Source organism: Suncus etruscus, chromosome X, assembly GCF_024139225.1.
Source record: "Suncus etruscus isolate mSunEtr1 chromosome X, mSunEtr1.pri.cur, whole genome shotgun sequence".
NCBI classification, from domain to species: domain Eukaryota; kingdom Metazoa; phylum Chordata; class Mammalia; order Eulipotyphla; family Soricidae; genus Suncus; species Suncus etruscus.
The window spans coordinates 89,062,200-89,085,552 of NC_064868.1; the positions used below are offsets into that span (position 1 = coordinate 89,062,200).

General features: G+C 37.8%; 1 protein-coding gene across 1 annotated transcript in view; it reads left to right on the forward strand.

Moving 5' to 3' along the window:
- The window catches only part of AFF2 (ALF transcription elongation factor 2), a 593,967-nt gene that overhangs the window by 393,145 nt on the left and 177,469 nt on the right, over nt 1–23,353 (forward strand). The window contains exons 5-7 of the mRNA XM_049767468.1: nt 11,142–11,228; nt 18,394–18,430; nt 18,714–18,747. Of these exons, the coding sequence (XP_049623425.1) occupies nt 11,142–11,228; nt 18,394–18,430; nt 18,714–18,747 (158 nt within the window). The remainder of the gene's footprint in view (nt 1–11,141; nt 11,229–18,393; nt 18,431–18,713; nt 18,748–23,353) is intronic.

Here is a 23,353-nt window from a genome sequence, read left to right on the forward strand (position 1 = left end):
TAAATCCTGAGCATCACTAGTTATGCCCCCCCCCCAAGTATTTGCAATATTATAATGTCTGGACAGTTCTCTCAAAGTACTGTTCATTTTAATTTTTATTGAAACCATTGTAAATTACAAGTCCTTCATAGTTGGACTTCAGGCATACAGTGACAGTGAATTAAAGCCATTCCTACTACCAGTGTTGACCTTCCTCCATCAAAGTTCTGAGCGTGCATCCTGTACCTCCACCCTTAGCTCCCTGGCCTGCCAGTGTAACAGACCCATTTTAAGTATAGATTTTTTATAGTTTGGGTCTCTTGATTCTTAAGCCGTTGATTTTGGCTTGGTACTAACTTCTGTCCTTTTTTTTATCTCCATCAATGCACCTGGGACCACTTGGCCCCTGTTCCCCGTCCTTTTTCTCAATTTTATAGAAAATGTAGAAATTGGAGGTAAAACAAAGTATTTCATGTCTCAAAGTTTTATGCAAAAGGCAGGAGTCCCTATCTAGAAGATAAAAATAAAATAAACTACTGTTTTTGTTTTGTTTTTAATTTTTATTGAGGCTAAAGTGAATTACAAATCTTTCAAAGTAATATTTAAGGTACATAGTGACAATGAATGAAGGGCATTCCCATCACCAGTGTTGTCCTCCCTCCATCCCTGCTCCTGGCATCCCATATCTCCCTCTTTACCCCCCAGAATCTTAGTGTGATTGGTCCTCATTTGTACAGCTTGTTGTAGGATGGGTATCGATTCTGTTGTCATTGACTTTTGGTTTGGTGTTCAAGTCTGATCATTTTTTATTTCCACTAAATGTTCATATGACTATTTGGTCCTGGTACCATACATTCCCCCCCTCAATTTATGCAGCTGAATAAGATGATCCAAGTTATGTGGTTCTAGGGCTAGAGAGATAGCATAGAGGTAGGGCATTTTCCTTGCATGCAGAATCCTGCCAGTAACGATTTCTGAACATAGAGCCAGAAGTAACCCCAAGTGCTGTTTTTGAGTGTGACCCAAAAACAAAAACAAATTTAGAAATTTAAAATTAAAAAAAAGTGATGTGGTTCTGTTGGAGATAAAAAGAAAAAAAAGAAAAAACTGGGAGGAGTTCGTCTAGGTGTTATAAATTTCAATTTAGTAGAAAGAGAAAAAAGAAGAAAAATGTAGCCAGACAAAGCAAAAAAAAAGGCAAAAAAAAAAAAACTAACAACCAAGCAACATCAACAAAAACAAAAAACAAACAAAAAAACCAGCAACTATAAATACAAACAAGCAACAAACACAAAACAAAACAAAAAGTAAAAAAAAGAACAGCAACTACGTAATTTTGTGTTTCTTCTTTTTCTTCTTTTTTCTTCTTTTTCCTTCTTCTTCTTCTTCTTCTTCTTCTTCTTCTTCTTCTTCTTCTTCTTCTTCTTCTTCTTCTTCTTCTTCTTCCTCTTCTTCATAAAGGTACAGTAAGTACTGGGGAAATTAGAAAGGGAATTCCCTTGGCCTAAGAGATATGGGGTTTCTCCACCCTTGAAGCATACTGTCATGGGAACAACTACCAGCTCTCTACACACTCCTTTTTCACACCCCAAGGTCTTTCTTTTTAATTTTTTATTTTTAATTATGAGAACAAAGATGCAAAGAAAGAGGACAAAGTAAAGTTACAGTGGAAGGACAATCACCCATAAACAGAATTCTCAGTAGTCCTATTGCTGATATCTTAACTTTGAACTTTCAGCCACAGAACATTAAGAAAAATAAAACAGAACCCATGTACAATTATATTGTCCCTCAAGCCCCCAGATTGTAATACATAATATTTCTTAGCAGCACACAAAGCAATCTAAAGCCATAAAACTTATGTAACTCCTTATACATTGAAGGCAAAGTACTTTTTTACATTTCCATGCACATGCATATTAGTTTAAGTTAACCTCTAAAGTTTAAGTGGGTTGTTTTTCTTAAGGATTAGAGTCAAAGGAGCACAGTAAAAATGGTGTTAGAGTGGCAATTATTGTTTGCATAGCCCACCAAAATATGAGGGACATGAAAAGGAAAAGCCTTGGCCTAAATACAAGGAGACCCTAATGTCTTTTTATGCTGCCAAGAAACTTTCCACTCAGATTTGGGTGATAAAATCAGGCCTCTAACTAGAGATCTTGGTATTTACACAGGTCATAGGGCGAAGCTTAGGAAAGTCTTTCTTTACAGTTCTAGAAGTTCTGTTCCATCACTGTTGTTGTAAACAGTCTTTTATAAATGATGGTCTTGGTTTTTGCACAGATCCTAGGACTAAGCCTGGGATAGAGTTTTTTCATTATGGCAAACTACTGTTTTAATAATGGATTTGAACATAGTTGATGCACACTTACTTGAAAGAGAAAAACAAGAAAGTCAACAGTATAATTAGAAATAACTTTAGAAAAGAATAATATGTAATAATTAACTTACAAATGAGAAAACTAATTCAAAGGTATAAAATGTGAGAATTGCCATCAAGAAACTACAGACTACTCTGATGCTTGAATAATTAGGCCATTGAGAAAACCTACATCAGTTGTTTTTATGCTCCTAGTCTTTGCTAACCAAAGTGGCCAGTTTCTACATTTCCAGAGCCAGAACTTTTTGCTGATTTTGCCTTTAGGAAAGACTATTTCAATTGAACAACACTTCATAGTGAGCCCACCAGCTTTCTATTTTCATTGGTTCACTAATTGAGACAAATGTCTTGGTAAGGATTGAAACTTCCAAACTGCTGGGGAGTTAGACTTCATTAGTTACATGGAAGGTAGCCTGAGGTTGCGGCTTTTGGAAATGTGTGGAGAAAATGATGTGTTTGGTTGAATTCTGTCCATTATGTGACTCTGGTGGTCTATATGCCCTATTGGGACATTTGAGGATACTTCTTTGCAGAGTTTAAATGTCAAATAACAACTATCAAAGATCTTGCCTGACTAGGCTATATATTGCCCCAAAAATAGTTCTGGGTGAAATTAAATAAGCTATACCTGGCCATTGATAGACGGTTTGAGAGACTAAATGAACACGCTGAGGCTGCAGAGTTGATTGCAGAGCTCTGTCCTTTGTAAGTTCAAATTAGGCTTTTCAGGAGATTCCCAGTTTGCAGGCTGCTGAGATGAAGGAAGCCAGTGTTAACTGGAATTTTTTTCTTATGCAGTCCTGGGGCTGATAGAGAACATTTCCAGGTTCCCTGAAACAACTGGCAGCACTAAAAAGTTTTGAATAAAACTGTAAATTATTTATTTGAGGAAACAGCAGTAGGGTTTTATAGTATGCCAGTGAAATAATAACAAAATATGAGAAAGTTTTGAAAAAATTAGTCTTTTGGAGGTGGATTGATTTTTGTGTTAGCCTATTGCTGGGAAGTTCTATTCCATGTAAAATTTAGTTGTGTACTTCTTTCGCACTCCACTTGCAAAGAAATCAGAAAAGTAGTCTCAGAAGTCTTAACATTCTATGGAGAAGAAAATTCAGTCAACTGAATGGTCTTGAGTTATATAACTTTTGTTGTTGTTGTTGTCGTCGTTATTGTTTTGGGATCCAAACTGAGCAGTGCTCAGAGGTTACTCCTGATGGTGCTTGGTGGGGGACCATATGGAATGTCAGGGATCCAACTGAGGTTGGCTGTATATAAGGCAAATGCCCTCCTTCTGCTGTGCTAGATAGCTCTGGCTCCAATATTATATATATATATATATGTGTGTGTGTGTGTGTGTGTGTGTGTGTGTGTGTGTGATTACTTTATTGAAGTAAGCATTGTGGCAACAAGATTATTCATGATTGAGTTCATTCTTAGAATATACAATATACACCCCTACCTCCTATGTCCTCAATTTCTCTCCTACCCAATCACTCCCCTACCTGCTTCTGGAGAAAGTGTTTTACTTCTCTCTCTCTTTCTCTCCTTCTCTCTCTACTCTCTCTCATGTGCACTCTCTCACTTCCTTTTGAAAACTGTGGTTTGCATTACAAGGAGTAATGCATTGAAGGAGTAACATGCATACCATATATCTTCTTTCAGCACTCAGTTCTTGGCCAGAGTGAACAGTTCCAATTATCATTGTCATACTGGACCTTTCTTTAGTCTAACTGCATTCGCTGCTCTCTTTGACAAGCTCCCTACTATGAACAGGTCCTCCTGGCCCTTATCTCTCTTGTCTCTGGATATTATTACCATACTATCTTGTTTAATGTTGGGATGAACAATCCATAGTCCCCAGTGGGGAAAAGGGAATCCCATGGTACTATTTAGTCTAAACTAAATGAATAGTAGTAATTTGTATAGGTACATCAAACAGGAAAATGGAAAGAAAAAACTTTAGGCCTAAAAGCATGGTGTTCTTTCCAAAAACATGAGTCAAGGAACCAACTACTGGCTCCAGACAAGGTAATGTCACAGTCCTCCAAGTTTATTTTTTTAATTCCCCAAAAAGTTTTGCTTTGTAGTATAGATGACATAGCCAGAATTAAGAGATAAAGGATCTGGTAGATTATGTAGATCTTACGAAGTGATCTGAGTGTCACAAAGTATTTTCCAGTAAGAGATCTTAGGAAGTAATGCAAGTTTTCAGCTCTTCCCTTTACTCCCCCTTTTATTTTTCTTATATCCCACAAATGAATGGGATTATTCTACATCTATCCTTCTCCTCTGACTCATTTCACTCAGCATAATCCTCTCCACATCCATTCATGTATAAGCAAATTTCATGACTATTTTTCCTTAAAACTGCATAGTATTTCATTGTGTAGATGTACCACAGTTCCTCATCTTTTCTCAGGCACTTGGGATGTTTCCACATTCTGATTATTATAAATAGTGCTACAATGAGCATAGGAATGGACTCGGTTTTGACTACTACAGACTCATGGCAGGGATGTTTAGTGATAAAACCCAAAAAAGTCTGTGGTTACACTGATATAGGATTTTCTAAGTGCTAAGCAAATGAGCTGCTGGATTAAGTTGTTTTCTCATTGTGAGGTAGCAGCTCCCTCCTAAAGGCCACCACACACCCAAGCCCACCACAGAAGCTCCAGGAGAATTATGATAATTTTCTTTCAATAAATTGGTCAGCCAAATACATATTTCATGTAACACAAAATAAAATCATATACTGTATTCAGGTTTTGCATCTTTTATTTTATAATAATTTTTCAGCAATAAACAATATAGATGATTATTTAAGGTTACACATTTGCTCCTCTTCACATGATTTTCTAGAAATTTCTTTACAAATGTGGTACTCACTGCTTTCCATGGTTAGAAAGCTGACACAAGTGGAACTGGTGCTGAAATTGATCCTCTTTTCACTTCTACACATAGGGTTAGTTCTGTCTTCTTGGTCTGTAACATAAGTCACAAATTTCTTTTATGCAGGAGCTCTTCCAGTGTTTAAATGCACTTCTCAGACCTTCCCTCAGTCTTTCTTTTCTATAAACTTTCTCTTTGACAATGAATACATATGTATGTATGTATGTATATATATATATATATATATATATATATATATATATATATATATATATATATATATATATATATATATATAGAGAGAGAGAGAGAGAGAGAGAGAGAGAGAGAGAGAGAGAGAGAGAGAAAGGAGGCTTCCCAAGTTGTGATGGTTCCAGAAACCTTCTCATTTGAGAGGTTTTACTATAACAACATCCCTGCTATAAAGGGGGCCTCCAATAAGGCACTCTGTTGCAGATATGTGTGCCCCATACAATGTATTATCATACAATAAAACAATGCCTTTCACATTCTGTGCATCATACTTCACTTCCTATCATCCGAGTTGGCATTAGTTATTTTTGTCTCCCAAATGCCTTCAGATGTACTTCAGGGTCTACTGAACTTATTGAAGTTTTAACACATAGGTTTCAGTTAAGTCATGTTGTCTTTTTCATTCTGCAATTTTATACTGTAACATAATTGCAGTCTTCACTCAGTCCTGTTAAAAGTCATCATGACTTACAGGTAGTGTTGCAAGATCTTTCCAAAAGGTTGCTGTCACCTGCAGTTTTGATAAGCAGACATTCTTTTATATGGGGGGCACATACAGCATTGCTCAGAGTTTACTCCCGGCTCTACACTCAGGAACCACTCATGGCGGTGGTCATGGGATGCAAGTGATTGAATTACATTTGGCTGCATGCAAGGAAACACCTTACCCACTGTATTATCTATTTCTGTAAGGATGCATTCTATCTTTTCCTACCGTTATTATGGAATGAGGTACTGTTTTTAAAGTATTTCTGTCTATCAAAAATCCAGACAAAATGAGTACATTATTTTTGTTAAAAGCGAGGAAGGATATAGACACGATGTAGCCTTAGGACACAGCTCCAGATATCAATTTACTCAACTCCGCTGAAAATCCACCTTTGTGAATATCCCTCACACTTTCCCACCCTTAGCTATAAGAATTATTATTTGTGAATTTCAGTAAATACCTTGATGAAAACAGAATGTACTGAGAGTGGCCATTTTCCAGTCTACCAGCAAGGTTCTTATTTCCCCAAATTCTGTCAGGGCTCTGTACTGTGTTCTGGCTGGGCTTACAATGGTCCTGAAACCCTGAATTGACAGTAAATTCTTCATGAACATCAGAAACCCAGAGAAAGGCAGACCAGGAGTGCTTCCTAGAGAGTATTCCTCCTCAGATGGGGGCATGTCCTATATAGTAAAGCTAGAATCACTGAAACTGGCCAAAAGGCTCCCTTCTCCAGCCCTGGTACTTTCAGGACCCACCTGAGGTAGTCTTCTCTGAAGGAGCATACAGGGGCACCTTTCTGTAAGGGCTGAGTGGTAGGAAGGCTGAATTTTGGTATGCAGTACTGGGAACAGTGGCTGGTATAGATACAGCCAGCAAGTGCATCATCTCACAGCTGACTGCTCAGTTCCCTGAGGGGCGCATCGCTTGGCCTGCTTCAGTGCCTGCCGTCCATTTCTGATTTTCTAGCCCTACTGCAGCTGGAGATAATGGTGCTAATACCCGTGCCTGGCTTTCCTCTCCTATCAGGGAGGAACAGAGCTTCCTACAGGCAACTTAGCAATTGATAGCAGATTGAGGCTCAGGGATGATTTGGTTGCAGCTTTTCTGAGACGAGAGTCCCTGAGAAGCCAGGGACCCCAAGGGGTCTTTACTCCTGTACACTTGGCATCCAAGTGGATAACTCCACTACATGTGTGAGTACACGCAAGCACACACACATACACACATCACTTCTGGCTCTGCAAAGAACTGTCAGGGCCATTGAATGCAAAGCTTCTAAATTGTTTGTTCAGACAAATGAGGGTTTTTTTTTTGGCAAGTTATGAGCACTCCCGCCCCCCACATGTGTTTTTGCTTGGGAGGAGAAAAGGCTCCTTAGCTAACAAGGCAGGATTTGCCTGTCTAATGAGCAGACCTCATTCCGAAAATGGGACACATGGATTCAATCTTTTCAGGGTTAAATTCATGTTGGAGAAGAGACAAGAGTGATGCTGTGTCCTTCGGTAGAGCTGGCTTGCCGCTGTGTATGCATTCACTTTCCATTTCAAGCACTGTTTGGGAGTCCACTTCCTACATAAGAAAAGGAAAGGTAAAAAGAAAAAAAGAAAGAATAGAAAAAGAGGAAGAGAGATAGGGGAAGAGAGGAGATGAGGGGAACAAAGCTGAGGAGAGAAGAGGAGTGGGAGGGGAGGAAAAATGGAAAGGAGAGTTAAGGAGAAAAGAAATGAGAGAAGAGAGAAAGGAAGAGAGGAGGATAATGAAAAGGAGAGAAGAAGGGAGGCAAGGAGAGGAGCACAGTGGAGAGACGGGGAGGGGGGGAAGAAGAGTGGAGAAGGACGGGGGAAGGAGAGGAGAGAAATGAGAGGTAAGGAGAGGAGAGGAAAGGAAAGGAAGGGTGGAGAGAAGGGGATGAGAGAGGAGAGGAGGAAAGGACTTATTAGTATCCCATATTAGCCACTTTCTGAAGGTGCGGAGTTGAATAATACAAGGTTTGGAACACCGTCCTTGCCGGTTGGAATAACCACTTGGCCATTCAGTCAACTCTGCATGGCTACATGAGTTTGTAATTTCAACTGTCTTCTGCTCTTCCCCTTATGGTACTCAGCTTCCAATTTGCTAATTTGAACCCTCCTTGGGAGCCATAGATGGATGATAGTGTTGGGAAGTAATTGCCAGTGGAACGTTTTGGAGTTTTTTTTTGGATTTGATTCTAGACACATCTGTCAGAAATTTCATAGAATGTTCGATTGCTTCTATGCCCAGCCTTTACCAAATATTCAAAAAGTATTTGCTCCTTTCTTTATTACCACGGTGGACAATTCCTCCAAGAGGAGGAGTAATGCCAAGAGTAGGTTAGAAATGAATGCCAAGCCTTCACATTCAACTAATCAGAGGCTGTTCTGCAAAACTCCATTAGCATGCCTGCCTGGGGTGGGGATATGGATTCCTGCTTAGGCTTTCCCTTCACACTTCTCACATCTTCTTTAGTCACACTCCTCCTATCTTCCTTGATTTGAGAGCTGAAAGAGCTTGCACCAAATCTCTTTGTTGAAAACATCCTTCTAAGAAATGGTATTCCATCTGATCGGATCCTCATTCCCTTAAGCAAGAGCATAGGGTTGGCTTGCTATGTCATGAAAGCATCTGTCTTCAAGCAGCCAGTTATCACTGAAAATGTGAAAGTACATGCCATTTTGTGGGGGTTGATGCTACAGGACAGAGTGCAGCAATGTAATACAAAATAGACACATCTTGCCAAGGAGTTCCATAGTGAATAAAGAAGACCTCAGGGAGAAGATAGACAGTTCACAAGCAATTTCCTTCTTTCAAGTATCTGAAACACTTTCACATCAACTCAGAGATCCACCTTTATCATCTATATTCTTTTAACTGATGCAACAACTTTTAGAGCTTTAATTAAAGAAAACATCTGGGGCCGGGAAGGTGGCACTAGAGGTAAGGTGTCTGCCTTGCAAGCGCTAGCATAAGATGGACCACGGTTCGATCCCCCGGAGTCCCAGATGGTCCCCCAAGCCAGGGGCGATTTCTGAGCGCATAGCCAGGAGTAACCCCTGAGTGTCAAACGGGTGTGGCCCAAAAACCAAAAAAAAAGAAAGAAGAAAGGAAGGAAGGAAGGAAGGAAGGAAGGAAGGAAGGAAGGAAGGAAGGAAGGAAGGAAGGAAGGAAGGAAGGAAGGAAGGAAGGAAGGAAACATTTAGTCTTTATGGAGAGATCATTTAGTACTTTAAAGATAGTGGGAAGGTGGTCTTTGGCTTTAAACTGGTTGCCTCTTCAAGATACATTGGGCCAGTTTGGTTGCATGTGTACAAAGCATGTAAGCTGATAAGGGTCTTGAACCATGCCAACTGCATAAATGCACAACTCAGAAACACTTGGAAATAGTTTCTTTCTTAAGTAGGCTAAGCATCCCATCTAATCGTGTATACATTTCAAATGTACTTACCACCTCCTTTTCAGTAGTGCTCAGCCAAAATCAATCTGTGTCAGACTTTGTCTGAATCATCCAAATTCCACTGCATTGGTGCCACAGCGAACGAATCTGTGAAGTATCTCCTTGCATTACAGCACTTCACACATCAAAGGCTTTTTGAACTGGGTAATTATAGAAGGAGGAAAAACATGTTTTAGTGCTACCTGAGAGTTCTTATTAATATTACCTTTGAAATGACTAATTATGTTCCCCATAAAGATTGGGGGAAAGTATTATGTAACTGACTCATTAAACAGGTCTTTTATAAACTTTGGTTCCCTTCACCCCTACTGAGATCTCTTTCTTCCTTTCTCTTTTCTTTCTTTCTTCCTTTCTCTTTCTTTTCTCTCTCTTTCTTTCTTTCTTTCTTTCTTTCTTTCTTTCTTTCTTTCTTTCTTTCTTTCTTTCTTTCTTTCTTTCCTTCCTTCCTTCCTTCCTTCCTTCCTTCCTTCCTTCCTTCCTTCCTTCCTTCCTTCCTTCCTTCCTTCCTTCCTTCCTTCCTTCCTTCCTTCCTTCCTTCCTTCCTTCCTTCCTTCCTTCCTTCCTTCCTTCCTTCCTTCCTTTCTTTCCTCCCTCCTGCCAGTATATTGATTTTCATGTTTAATATTGATAACACCAAACACTTTGCTGGATGCATATATGCTCACATTCTCCTGTTTCAGACACTTTGTCATCTAGTTATTGTTGAAGTGCTGAGTTTGCATTTCAATTTGACTTACCCTTCGACTAAAAAATGTTGGCCACAAGCCCTAAGATTTAAACAAGAGTTGAACAGCCCTTCTTTTCAAAGCAAGTGTTTGAAATAACTGAGAAAAGTGCCTGTGCTAACAGAGAGTGAGAGGGTGACTGTTCCTTCTTGAGGACATGAACTCATGAATTCAGTGTTTGTGTGGCTGGGCAGAACAGAGGGACATATCCTGTAGATTAGAGAGTAATCATCTTGATGAATGAGAAAGAATTTTCCTTGGCTGACTAACCTTTGCCTGGAAAAATCCATAGCGCATGTCAATGGTTGTCACTAACTACTTCATCAAGAGAAATGGGCATCAGAAAAAAACAGGACCAAGGTGATGAAAAGATCTATCCTGTCTTGGCTGCCAGCTCACTCCTGGAGCCTTGGGTAAGAAGATTCCCAAGCAACCAGGGCACAATCTCTGGAGTACCTAATGTGGTAATCAAACACAGATATCAAATATTAGAATGTTGAAGGTATTTAAGAAATGAATAAACAGATTCCAATGCCTCAGCCTGAAAGAAAGGTATCACCAGGCAATTATTTGCTGTCTTGGCACAGCTAATATCTTGCAACGTGGAAAGAGGAGATTATCTCCCTCATTCTTTGCAGCTCTACATTCTGATACTTTGGGGAAGAGCCCTTGGTAGATCGACTTTGAATTCACAACCAGAAAAAATGTTCTGATCAGACTATTGCCACATTGCACTGCAGCAAAAAGTGGTGAACTCCATGCTATTTACAGTGTGGGGGATAGGAGTGATGGAGAGACATTTGTATTGAGCATAGACTACAAGTTCTAGTAGAGAGCATGGGAATGAACCGATGATTTTACCTTCTCTTAAAATAAGAATTTTTCAGTCTCAGAAGGCATTTGATTTTCTAAGTTTCCTAAAATAAATTTAATTTGTTTTTTCCCCATCAGGAGATGACCACTTCCTGGCCTCCTCCACTCACGGCCATACATGCTTCAGGAAACTCTGAGCAGAACCCATTTTGCACGCCAGCACAGGTCAGTACTCATCCCTTCCTCTGGGTCCATTTTCTTAGTTAAGTTTCCCCTCATAGTTTTATAACTGAAGATGACCCCATTGTTCTTGTGCCATAAAATCTAGACATTGTATGACTGAAACTCAAATTTGAGCAATATTGTAGCTACGAAAAAGTAAAACAACCATATTATCAACAGCCTTGTAAACCATGATGTTTAAATAAATTAATTTTTAAATCTACTTTCTTTTGTCCCTCAGGATGTTAATGAAAAATCATTTTGTTTAAGTTTTTGAAAGACTACCTGGACAGATACTAGTATGCCTATTTTACTAGTAGAGCATTGCTAGCTCTCTGCCCAGAGATGATGAATCAGAAAACAGAGTGAACACATCCATTCACAGGCACTAAATAGATGATGTAACAATAATGAAGATTGTTCATAATTTAAAATATATATACTCTCTTCTCTAAAATGCATGGATTTTCAACTGTGTGTTTCACCTTCTTGTCTCTGCTCACATGAAGATACATGATGCCAATACATCATTTTAACAGATTTTTATCTTTATAGTTTTCTTGTAAAATTTTCATAATCACTTCCTAACCTATTCTCAGGAAGAATTTTTTTCATGACGGGCAGAAGGGAAACTGGGAACAGTGCTGAAGGGAAGTGGACACTGGTGAAAGGATTGGTCTTGAAATACTGTATGTCTGAAACTAAATCACGAATAAATTTGAAACTATAATGTATGGTGATTAATTAATATAATTTAACTTTAAAAATAATTTTCGGGGCCGGAGCTGTGGCACAAGTGGTAGGGTGTTTGTCCTGCATATGCTAACCTAGGATGGACTGGTTCGATCCCCCGTGACACATATGGTCCCCCAAGCCAGGGGTGATTTCTGAGCACATAGCCAGGAATAAGTAACTCCTGAGACTCACTGGGTGTGACCCAAAAACAAAACAAAAAATTTTTTTCCTGCTGTTTTTAAAATGCCCAATGGGAAATAAAAAGCCTGTCTCAAATACAGGCTGGGGATGGGAGAAGAAGGAGTTGAGGGCATTGGTGATGGGAATGTTGCACTGGTGAAGGGGGTGTTCTTTTTATGACTGAAACCCAACTACAATCATGTTTGTAATCACGGTGCTTAAATAAAGATACTATTAAAAAATAAAATCCTGGTGCCGGAGATATAGTATGGAGGTAAGGCTTTTGTTTTGCATGCAGAAGGACGGTGGTTCGAATTCCGGCATCCCATATGGTCCCCTGAGCCTTCCAGGAGCGATTTCTGAGCATAGAGCCATGAGTAACCCCTGAGTGCTGCCGGTTGTGACCCAAAAACCAAAATAAAATAAAATAAAATAAAACCCTATATTTACAGTTCAAAAATAAAATAAAATAAAATGCCCAGGCAGGCATGGCACATTAACTAAACTAAATGTATTTTCTTTGTTTCTTCCCATCCAGCTAAATAATCATGCCTCCCTCCTCTCATCCATTCATTTATTCAGAAATCACTTACTGGGTGCATACAATAGACTTAAACATTCAGGAAGAAGAACCACCCTTTACATAAATAATATAGGTGATATTTCCCTGAAGAGTAATAGTCTCAGAGACTAGGGAATTGAGGAAAATGGAGACTATTTCACATTAGCTAGGTGTAAAATAAAAATCCATGAGTTGTGAGACCGCCCCATGCACTATGTTTCGAACCTCTTGGGCAGACAGATCTGATGAAGTAGGGTAGCAGAGAAGAAATAATGCAAAGCAGTCAGGAAAGAGATTCATGGGAGTCAGTCTGCTTTTCATTTCATGGCCTCTCTGGCATGTACTCCCTTGGTGCCCCCCAAAAGCCAGAACAGATTTCTTTTTTCAAACCAATTCCAAATACCAGGAGGGAGAAGGTTGATGAAGATATAAAAGTAACTATCCAGTGGACTTTTACATATCAAAGGAAGAAGTTTAGGGAAATAGGAAGTTGGGGAAACACTTTTGTTTAAGGTTATTAGTAGTCTCATCTCACTTCTAGGTAGTTTGAAGAAAATGCTAGTGGAGATGGCAGCATTTGGAGAATAATTATAACTTGATAGATGGAGAAGAACCCAAGAGAAGATTCTTACTCATATGGTCCCCACAGTTATGTGGTTCTAAGTTGTTGAATTGGAGTCTGTGTGAAGGAGAGCAGACAGATGAGGCCCTGGCAAAGTCCATCCCCCTCAAAGCACCTGAATTTCCACTTCAGGAGTTAGGTCTTTATTTACAAGAAGGAAAAAGTCATTCAGATTATTATTGTTCATGGTTATAATTTAACGTGACATTGTTCTAAACCATGTTTGTTTGCTCCTGCTTTTTGGAAGGGATCAGAACTGAGTGAGCTTTGGCCCTCACTGACTTTAATTGCTTATGACATTATCCCAAGTATTGTTGCTCTATAGCCTGGAAGAATATCGTTAGGATTTTGATAGGTATTGTACTGAATCTATATTGATTTGAGTAAGATGAACCAATCTCAGTTCTCCTAATCAACAAGCACAGGATATTTTGCTATTTCTTTGTTACTTCTTTAACAACAATACCTTAAGTCTATAGTCTTTATTGAATTAAGTCTTTGTCTTCTTTGTTATATGTATTCCTAGATATCAAATTGTTTTTCTTGGTGCATTGTTAAGTAGGATTTGCTGGAATTCTCTCTCTTCCAGTACACTCTTTGCCTATAGAAATGGAACAGATTTTATATGTTGGTTTTTGTGGCCTGACACATCATTGCACTTATATTGTTTTTCATTTCGTAAAGTGGAGTCTTTAGGTTTTATTCGAATATTATAAAGTCATTTACAAAGAGCTTTCCCGTTTGACTGCTGTATATATTATTTTCTTGCTTATTTGCTCTGGTTAAGATTTCCAATGCTATATTGATAGTAGACACCTTGTTTTCTTTCTGGCCTTAGAGGAAAAGCTTTCACTTTTTCAAAATTGAGTATGATGTTACATGTGAGTTTATTTATATGACCTTGATTGTGTTGTTCTGTTCCTTATATCCCCCACTTTACTGAAAACTATGATTGCAATGGATCTTGAATCTTGTCAAAGGCTTTCTTTCATCTTTGATGTGATCATATAATATATTATCTTTTCTTTAATTATTGTAGTATGTTACATGAATACCCACTATTAAAGCATCCTTGCAATAAATCCTGGATAAGATAGTATTTAGTTTTGAGGTGTGAGTGTTGTATGGTTGAATTTGCTTTACTAGGATTTTCCTTCTGTATTCATCAGATAGTTTTGGCCCATAGTTTTATCTTTGTGATATTGCCTACTTCTGGTATCACATAATATTTACCTCATAAAATATGTCTGGAAGCATTAGTTAGTCTTCCATTATTAAATAATTGAAAGTAGGTATTAGGTATTCTTTGAATATTCAAAAGTATTTGTTAGTAAAGGCATAGAGATAGAAAACAGGAGAAAACATAGTCATCATCATTTATTATCTGGGAAATACAGTCTTATATCACCTAACACCACTAAAATTGACCCATATTTTCTTTAAAAAAAAAAAAGCAAAGATGAAAACCAGAAAGGGATGTCTTGTAAACATGTGTTGAGAATACAAACTGATGAAGTATTTGTCTTAACTGTTATGGTGGTTTCTGAAAAAGTTTTGAAAAGAGATCTATCACACTGTACAACAATTCTGCCTTAAGTATCTATTGAACAAATACAAAAACATTCATTTGTGACAGTAATTGTGTTCTCATGCTCATGGCAGTATCCAATATCTCATATCCAATTGGGATTTAAAATATACATGAAATGAAAATAGCCAAGGATTTGTCAACAGATTATTGAATTAGAAAGATGTGAAATATATGCATATATATTGTAGAATGCTGCTTAGCTAAAAAAAGATGCAATTTTGTGATTTTCAGTAACATTAAAGAATTTTATGGAATGGAGCTTAGCAGAAGAAGTCAAAAGGAAAATTTAAATCTAAGATGACTTCACTCATGTGCAGAATATAGGAATAATGCAAACGAACAGAGAGTACAAAACAAAAAGTAATTCCTGGATTTTCACTATAGAATTGAGGTTACTAGAGCAGGAGCTTGGGGAGAGCAAAGATTAGAGGAGGCTTAATAAACTCTGTTGGAGTGTTATTGATACATTAGCAATGGACATGCTATGGTATGGTAAGATAAAACATATTTTCAGAAACATATACCTAAATTCCTATAATATATACACCTGTAAAACATTATTATGCAATTGAAAGTATTTAATTGAATAGGCAGTAAACATCCAGTCTGTATTTCCTGACCTGTATAACTGACTACATTCTAATCAAATATTTATTTTTTGTTTGTTTTGGTTCAGTTTCTGGTTTACACCTAGAGAGGCTCAGGGCTGAATCTGCTCTCAGGGACCACTCCTGGTGGTGCTCAGAGGAACATATGTGGTGCTAGGGATTTGAACCAGGGTTGACTATACACAAGACAAGCATATTACCTCTTGTTTTATTTCTCCATTCCTCTAGTGAAATATTTAGTATATTATTAATTAATGTTGGAATTTTTTAATTAATATCTTTATTTAAACACCTTGATCACAAGCATGATTGTGGTTGGGTTTCAGTCATTTAAAGAACACGCCCCTTCACCAGTGCAACATTCCCATCACGAATGTCCCAAATCTCCCTCCTCCCCACCCCACCCTGCCTGTACCCTACTTTCTATTTCCCTCATGTATTCACCTTTTTTTTTTTGGTTTTTGGATCACACCCAGCAGCTCTCAAAACTACTCCTGGCTCTACGCTCAGGGGGACTATATGGGATGCCGGGATTTGCACCATCGTCCTTCTGCATGCAAGGCAAACGTCTTACCTCCTTTCTATCTCTCTGGCCCTGTTTCACATTTTTTTAAGTTGTAGCCTGACAAATAGCTGAGGGGATAAGGTGGTTGCCTTGCACACAGCCTACCCTGTTTAATTCCCAGCATTACATATAAACCCCTGAACACAGTGCCAGTAATAAGTCCTAAGCAAAGCCAGGTGTGACCCCAATAATTATTTATGTTCATATATATTTCTTTATTGTAGCATTATAATTTTTTTGGTTTTTGGGCCACACACGGCGGCTCTCTGAGGTTACTACTGGCTATCTGCTCAGAAGTAGCTCCTGGCAGGCATGGGGGACCATACAGAATTTCGGGATTTGAATCAACCACCTTAGGTCCTGGATTGGCTGCTTGCAAGGCAAACACCACTGTGCTATCTTTCCGGCCCCCTTTTTACTTTTTTTGTAGCATTATTTTTAATAACGAGATTTAGAAGCAATCTAAGCATTTACTGACATGTATTATTGAAACGAGAAAAAGGTTGAGTCAATTGGGCCAAAGCATTCAGTTTTGTACTGTAAACGATGCAAGTGGGATTTAAATGGGGGGTAGAATTGGTATATACAGCCATTAATTTATTATCATGTTTATTTATTAATATTTTACTACTATTGATTTATTTGTTATGTAAGTCAAATCTTATCTAATATTACAATGCAACAACAAACAAAATAAAACCCAGAAAAGTTAATAAATCTAGAGAGAAATTGTGGACTCCAGACAGCAAGAGGGAAAAGTAACAACTCAGTAAATTGAGGAAAAGGGACAGATAACTGTGCATATGGATGGAAATTAAATTGTGGCTAGTTTGGTCATTATATAGGCTATCCAGCTATGGATTAAAAAATGAACACCTTAATGTTTACCCAACACAACCTCAATTAAAAGTTTTAGAGTCAGTGAGATTATAGAACAGCATACGGGGTGGGGTTTGTGAGAAATCTTCAGAAGCGAACCTTTTTTTTAAATCTCCTGTTGAGTTTATTTCACTATTCTAAAGTGATGATTTTTGCCAGAAAAAAGTCTTTTGGGGCAACAGAATCAAGTCATATGCATCAAAATGTTCACTTGATATTAATGCTTATTGTCCTTCTTGCTTGCTTGCCATATAGGTAAACCACTCTCTGGGGCAGCTAGCTTATGCTTTAAAGGTTGACTGCATTACTAATTCATACAGTGTATTCTGTTCACCTGCATTTGCTGCTTCCAGTGCCAGAGTGCTTGCTTTGCAGGTGATCATCTCCCAGCCACACAGTGTTGTGTGTGTTTGTACATAGCCATAGTTTTCCCGACTGAAAGTTTGGTCAAGAGCTTCACTACTTTATCCTATTTTCAGAGACCATGTTGAGTACAAATCCTGATTTCTTTAAGCAGGGAATGATTTGAATATCCAGTGACTTTCAGATCAACAGCCAATTGTTTTCATTAATGTACATCCTCCATGAACTTCAAATCACTTCCTAAACTTCACCAATTTTTTTTGGTGTTTTGGGCTACACCCGGTGACTCTCTGAGGTTACTCCTGGCTGTCTGCTCAGAAATAGCTCCTGGCAGGCATGGGGGACCATATGGGACACCGGGATTTGAACCAACCACCTTAGGTCCTGGATCAACTGCTTGCAAGGCAAACACCGCTGTGCTATCTCTCCGGGCCCAGACTTCACCAATTTTTTTATAGAAGTTTTTGGATTTCAGTCATAAAAATTACACTTTTCTTCACTAGTGCAACCTTCCCACCACCAGTGATCCCCCATCTCCCTCATCCCTCTTAATAAAGTTGTAGGAACAATGTGTGGAAATGAGAGAGGTAGATGACCCATGGGTAAGAGTTAAGGTGGGAAATTGGAGTTGTTTCTCTGAAAAGGAACGACAGGGCAAATTTATTAATTACTGTCTTGTCTACACTTCCAACACCAGCCATGCTCATTTGTTTGAAACAGTCCCCTTTTACTTCCTTAGAGCCATCATTTCCTAGCTAAGTGAGAAATTAGATACTTGAATTTCACACATATGAGTCATCTGTTCCCATGTTGTCCACATTTTCAGGTCTGTCTGACTTCAAATTGTGATAAAATAGCTGTTATTGTCAAGTTACAGCAGGTTTGGTGAGCAAACCTTAATCCTTCAACAAACTGACAGACAAAAGCTTAATTAATGAAGATGTTGTTTGTAATTGTAGATATTTGTCATATCGTATCTTTAGCATTAATATATATGCATATATACATATATATTTCATTCCTCTTAGTCTCATGTGACTAATTTATTTGTTCATCCTTATAGGAACCACAACATCTGAACCCAGGATTTGCCTTACAAAGTAAGTGATAATTTTTTTATTTAAGTCTTCTTGGTCCTAAATTTAATCTTGGTACTTCCTACCTGCTATCATGAAAGCTTGAAACCCACAGCGGCAACAACATCAACAATAATATTATACCATGATATACCCAACTGGTTCCTTTATTTTATCTGTTCTTCATGTCAGAATTCTGTGAAAATATATAACTAGAATTGCTGCATGTCTGAAGACCAAGTAAATTAGAATGTCCATTTGGCAGTACAAAACATGGTTAATAATTGTGTGTATCTTCTGTTTTCAGAGTGGAGTGACCCAACCAGCAGAGCTTCTACAAAGTTAGTATTGCTCAAGTTGTGAGTATTTCTGTTTCACAAACAGGCTGCTTCAGAGAGTATTTGGCAAGGAAATCATGTCTTGATGACACACAAACCTTGTTTTCTCTTGACCAAAGCTATATTTCAAAGAACAGGGTACCTACCATGAACACTACCAACCTGAACTCAATCCCCAGTACCCCATATGTCCTCCAAGTCCACCAGGAAGTGATATTCTTGAGCTCATTTTGAGGAGTAAACCCTGAGCACAGCCAAGTGTGGTTCAAAAATTTTTTTATTCTTTTTCTGTCTCCTTTGAAAGTATGAACTTGGACTCATAAAGTTTGGGTCAATAATTGAATATTCATCAAATGGAAAATGAAAAAAAACTGTGATTCTTCACTAGCTGTTTGAGCATTATGTAACTTCATTAACGGACATCATTATATATAATATTCAGCTACCACTTCTTGGGATGGACAGATGACATGACTAAGCAGCCAGGATTAGATGTGAAGTGTTGAGCAGTTTGTATTGGTCAGTCAACAAGAGACCTTGATATTTGCAGGTCACCTGGTAGCAGTATATTAAAGACAAACAAGGGCAGGCAGGAAAGGATGAGAATAAGATATTACATAAAGCTGGGTGGAAGTTCACGAAGCAGGGTCTTGCAATTCACTCAGCACTCTGTCTTCATTTTTTATTAATGATAACTGAAAGAAAGGCATGGAGAAACCAATTTTCTCAGATTAACTATTGTAGATTTTGTAATACCAGTTTGTCCAAGAGTGTATCATGGGAGTATTTCTTTCAAAACTTCTTCTATTCCTAAAAATGGAAAATGAAAGTCAATTTTTCTGTGTAATAGGCATATACTTGAAAATTTTCAAAATGAAATAATTTATGACATTCAAGTGGCCTAATGACACACTTGAAATGAATTGCTCAACTTTTGGAAAATCACAAATAATTGCATAAAACAACTGGGAATGACTCCCCAATGCACACAGCTCCTAGGAAGTCGATGGCATTTCCATGTTGTTGATTCTCTTTAGCAGCAAAGCCCCCACACCCCACTCTTAACTGCACAATCAGTCCCTCTTTAATTCTCACGTGTGATCTGTGCCTTCTCATTTAAAGTTCAGTTTCAACAGCCAATAACTCTCTTTTTAAAGAAGGGAGAACATTTTAGGGAATGGGAAAAATAAAACCATCACCCTGAGTTTAGGACCAAATTTATCAAAACAGGGAAATAAAAAGAAGTGGTCAGATCTAATTACCCACCCCAAAGTCAAATGACAATAGAATCAAGAGACCCAAACAACAAAATAGACACAAAATGGAGTTGTTACACTGGTAGTCCTGAAAGCTAGAGGTGGAAGTATGGGGTGCATGCAGGGCCTCAGGTAGAGAGAGGTCAATATTGATGGTGGGAACGGCCCTAATTCACTGTCCCTAAATGCCTGAAATACAACTGTAAAAGACTTGTAACTCACAAGAGTCTCATTTAAAAAAAACAGGGAAATTAAAATTATCTTTGATGTTATACTTTGTAGCTTTTCCAATATTCATATAAATTATAAATTGATTTCATTTCTTCCCCTTGTGATTTTAGCAAACATTAGATAGTACCTTTCTCCTACCTTGCTCTACTTTTATTAAAGAACAATTATTATTCACATTGAAACAGGTACAAACATAGATACTCACTCTGGTGCAGTTAGAAAATTCATAACAGTTATCCAAACATAAAAATATCTGTAAATATTTTCCTGTTGTAAAATTTTTTCTCCTAAAACAGAAGTATAGCTTCATGCTGTTAAAGATGCTGATGTCTTTATATATCGTGAATCATAATATTGAATAGTTTATAACTACCAATAATACCTCACCAATTATAGTTTATAAGTAGAGATTGACTTTTTAGGAAACAGCACTTCATACAGAGGGTTATACAATGCATTCAATATAATTAAAGTTTTGCAAGGAAACATCAATAAAAACAAAGGACACTAAGTCCATTTTATGAATGGACTGTTTACGTTTTAATTTTTTTCTAAAGCATTGTGATTTACAAAGTTAATCATAGTTGAGTTTTAGATATACAGTGTTTCAGAACCAATCCCACCATATGTCAAACTCTCTCCACCAATATTTCCAGAGTCCATCCCATACCATCCTACCCAGCCTGCCATCAGAACAGTCACATTTTCTAAGTTTGGTTAATAATGTTTGGGTCTCATAATTTTAGCGTTGTTGACTCCATTGTTTGGATATTTAGTTCTGTCCTTTAATAAACACTGCCTATCTACCTGAGTCCTCTTGACCTCTGTCTTCCATTATTTTATATTAGTTTTTCTCATCCCCCACTCTATTCTTTCTTTCTCCTCATGGGACTCTGAAGCCAAGTGTGTTCTAGACAACCCAATTAAAATAATTGCATTCCCTCATGTAGTTACTCAAAATACCACATTTAAATGATATTATCCTGTATGTATTCTTCTTTTTCTGGCTTACTTCATTTAAAATGTTACTTTTCAGTTCCATCTATGTCGCAGCAGATTTCATGATTGCATCATTCCTTAGAATTTTGTAGCATTCTGATTTCAGAGTATAGGTTTAATACAACACAGATCAGAATTAAAATATTTTTAGCTTCTAAATCATCAGCCATCACTCTCCTTTCCCCATATTTTACTACAATGTGCCTTTTTAAAGCCATTTTCTATGATTTTTCGATAAGTCATGGCATCCTCCAAATACCCAGCAGAATTTCCCAGCATGTACAAAGTTCTGGGCCCCTGGAGTTTGTGAGAAGCAGCCTTAAAGTGGGCCCTGGTGCAGGAGAGGTACCAAAGGCCAGAAAGCATCCTGCAAGTTTCTGAAGTAGAGAGCTCTGTGGAATTTGTAAAGTACTTGTAAAGTGCCCTGTTAACTGCTGGGGTACTTAATCAGTTTTCCTCATCTTGGCTTCCTTTCTATGTTAATAAAATACAGGTAATCCCTTTGAATCTGAGCAGTTCATAATGAGTTCACACATGGGCACTGGATCTAAGAACACAAGCCCAAGTGTGCCTAACTCTCACTGAGAACCAATCAGACTCTTTCTGCTTCTATTCTCCCTTAGCCTGTCCCAGCAAAGTGGCTGGTCTTTTGTAAAATTGGATCTACTCTTGTTCTTTATATGTTATCAGCACACAACACCTTGATGAAGTGTTCATTGACAAGGTGACATCATGTTTTCCCCAGACAATCCAGACTCTGTGAGGCAAGTGTTTTGAACCAACTATAGTAAAGCCTTGGGTTTGAGTTTCTGCTCCATGGTAGTTAAGATATTGAGGAGGAAAAACTGATCTATGATTTAGAATATGATTAGAATCATGGGAAAGCATTTCCTTTTATTTCAAAGATCAAAATAGAACCCTTTACAGGAAATTTAAGTGGATTAATGTGCCTAAATGTGATACAAGCAGTTGCAGGCAGAAAAATATATAGGTGTCAGAATTCAAATGTAAACAATTATAGTTTCTCTTGAATAAATCTAAAATTTTATGCTTAATACATTTTGAAGTAAAAAAGAACAATTTATATTTCCTTGGCATCTGAATTTGATTATTTTTTCAGGACAGGCTTCACATGGGTCTTCTAGATCCAGGGCAATTTCTACTTTCCTTCAATAAAAGGTCTCTCTTCCTGCAGATAAAGTAAAGCATGGTCCAGTTCTAGGGGTGTAGAGCTGTGTCTTTGTTCTGTGAAATCATTACTGTTCTCTCTTAAAAGATAAGCTTATTTCAGGGATGAGGTTTGTTTATTGAATATGCATACCACCCATTGTGTAACGTTCTGGTCTCTTAACAAAACCATGGAAGACTCATGGGGGAGAAAATTGAGATCAGGCCCAAAGAATTTGGATTTTTTTAGGAGACTTGAATTTTTCTATGTAATTGATTTCTACACCTTGTCAAATTTTTTTATGGCTCATTCTAAGTAGGAACAAATAAAAAACATGTAGTTTCTGACTCAAAAGCATTTTTTCAATCAGTATCCAAGAACTAAAGGGTTTCCATTTAGTCAGTCCTCAGTTTTTCTCATGGGTACTGTTGAGAAGAAAGTGGAGCCAAATATCTAGTTCCTTTTTGCTACTGATTTTAGCATTTTGAGATTTACTCTACTATACTATTACCCGAAGCCCAAAAATATTTGCATTGATTGGGCATTTGGCTATGAATGTACAGACATGGCAAATACTTTATACTGCTCCTTGGTAGAAAAGCTTGAATGCAGGACCTAGAGAACTACGCCCTTTCTGTTTCCAACAGGCTATTTTTCCTTGTTGGATTTGATGGGTTTGAGGATTCTAATTTGTCCTTCTGTATCTTGGCATTACCTTTAAATAGTTGTGTCTATCTGGAATCTGAAGTCAAAGAGATAGTACAATAGATAAGGCACTTGCCTTGCAGGTGGTCAGTCTAAGTTCATTTCCCAGAACTGCATATAATCCTGGAGAATAGAGTGAGGTTTAAGCCCTGAACACTTTCAAAAGTTATTGTTAAACACAGAGCCGGTGTAAGTCCTGAGCACTATTGGGTGTAGCCCAACAACTGAAAAAAGGGTTATGGCTTTCTGA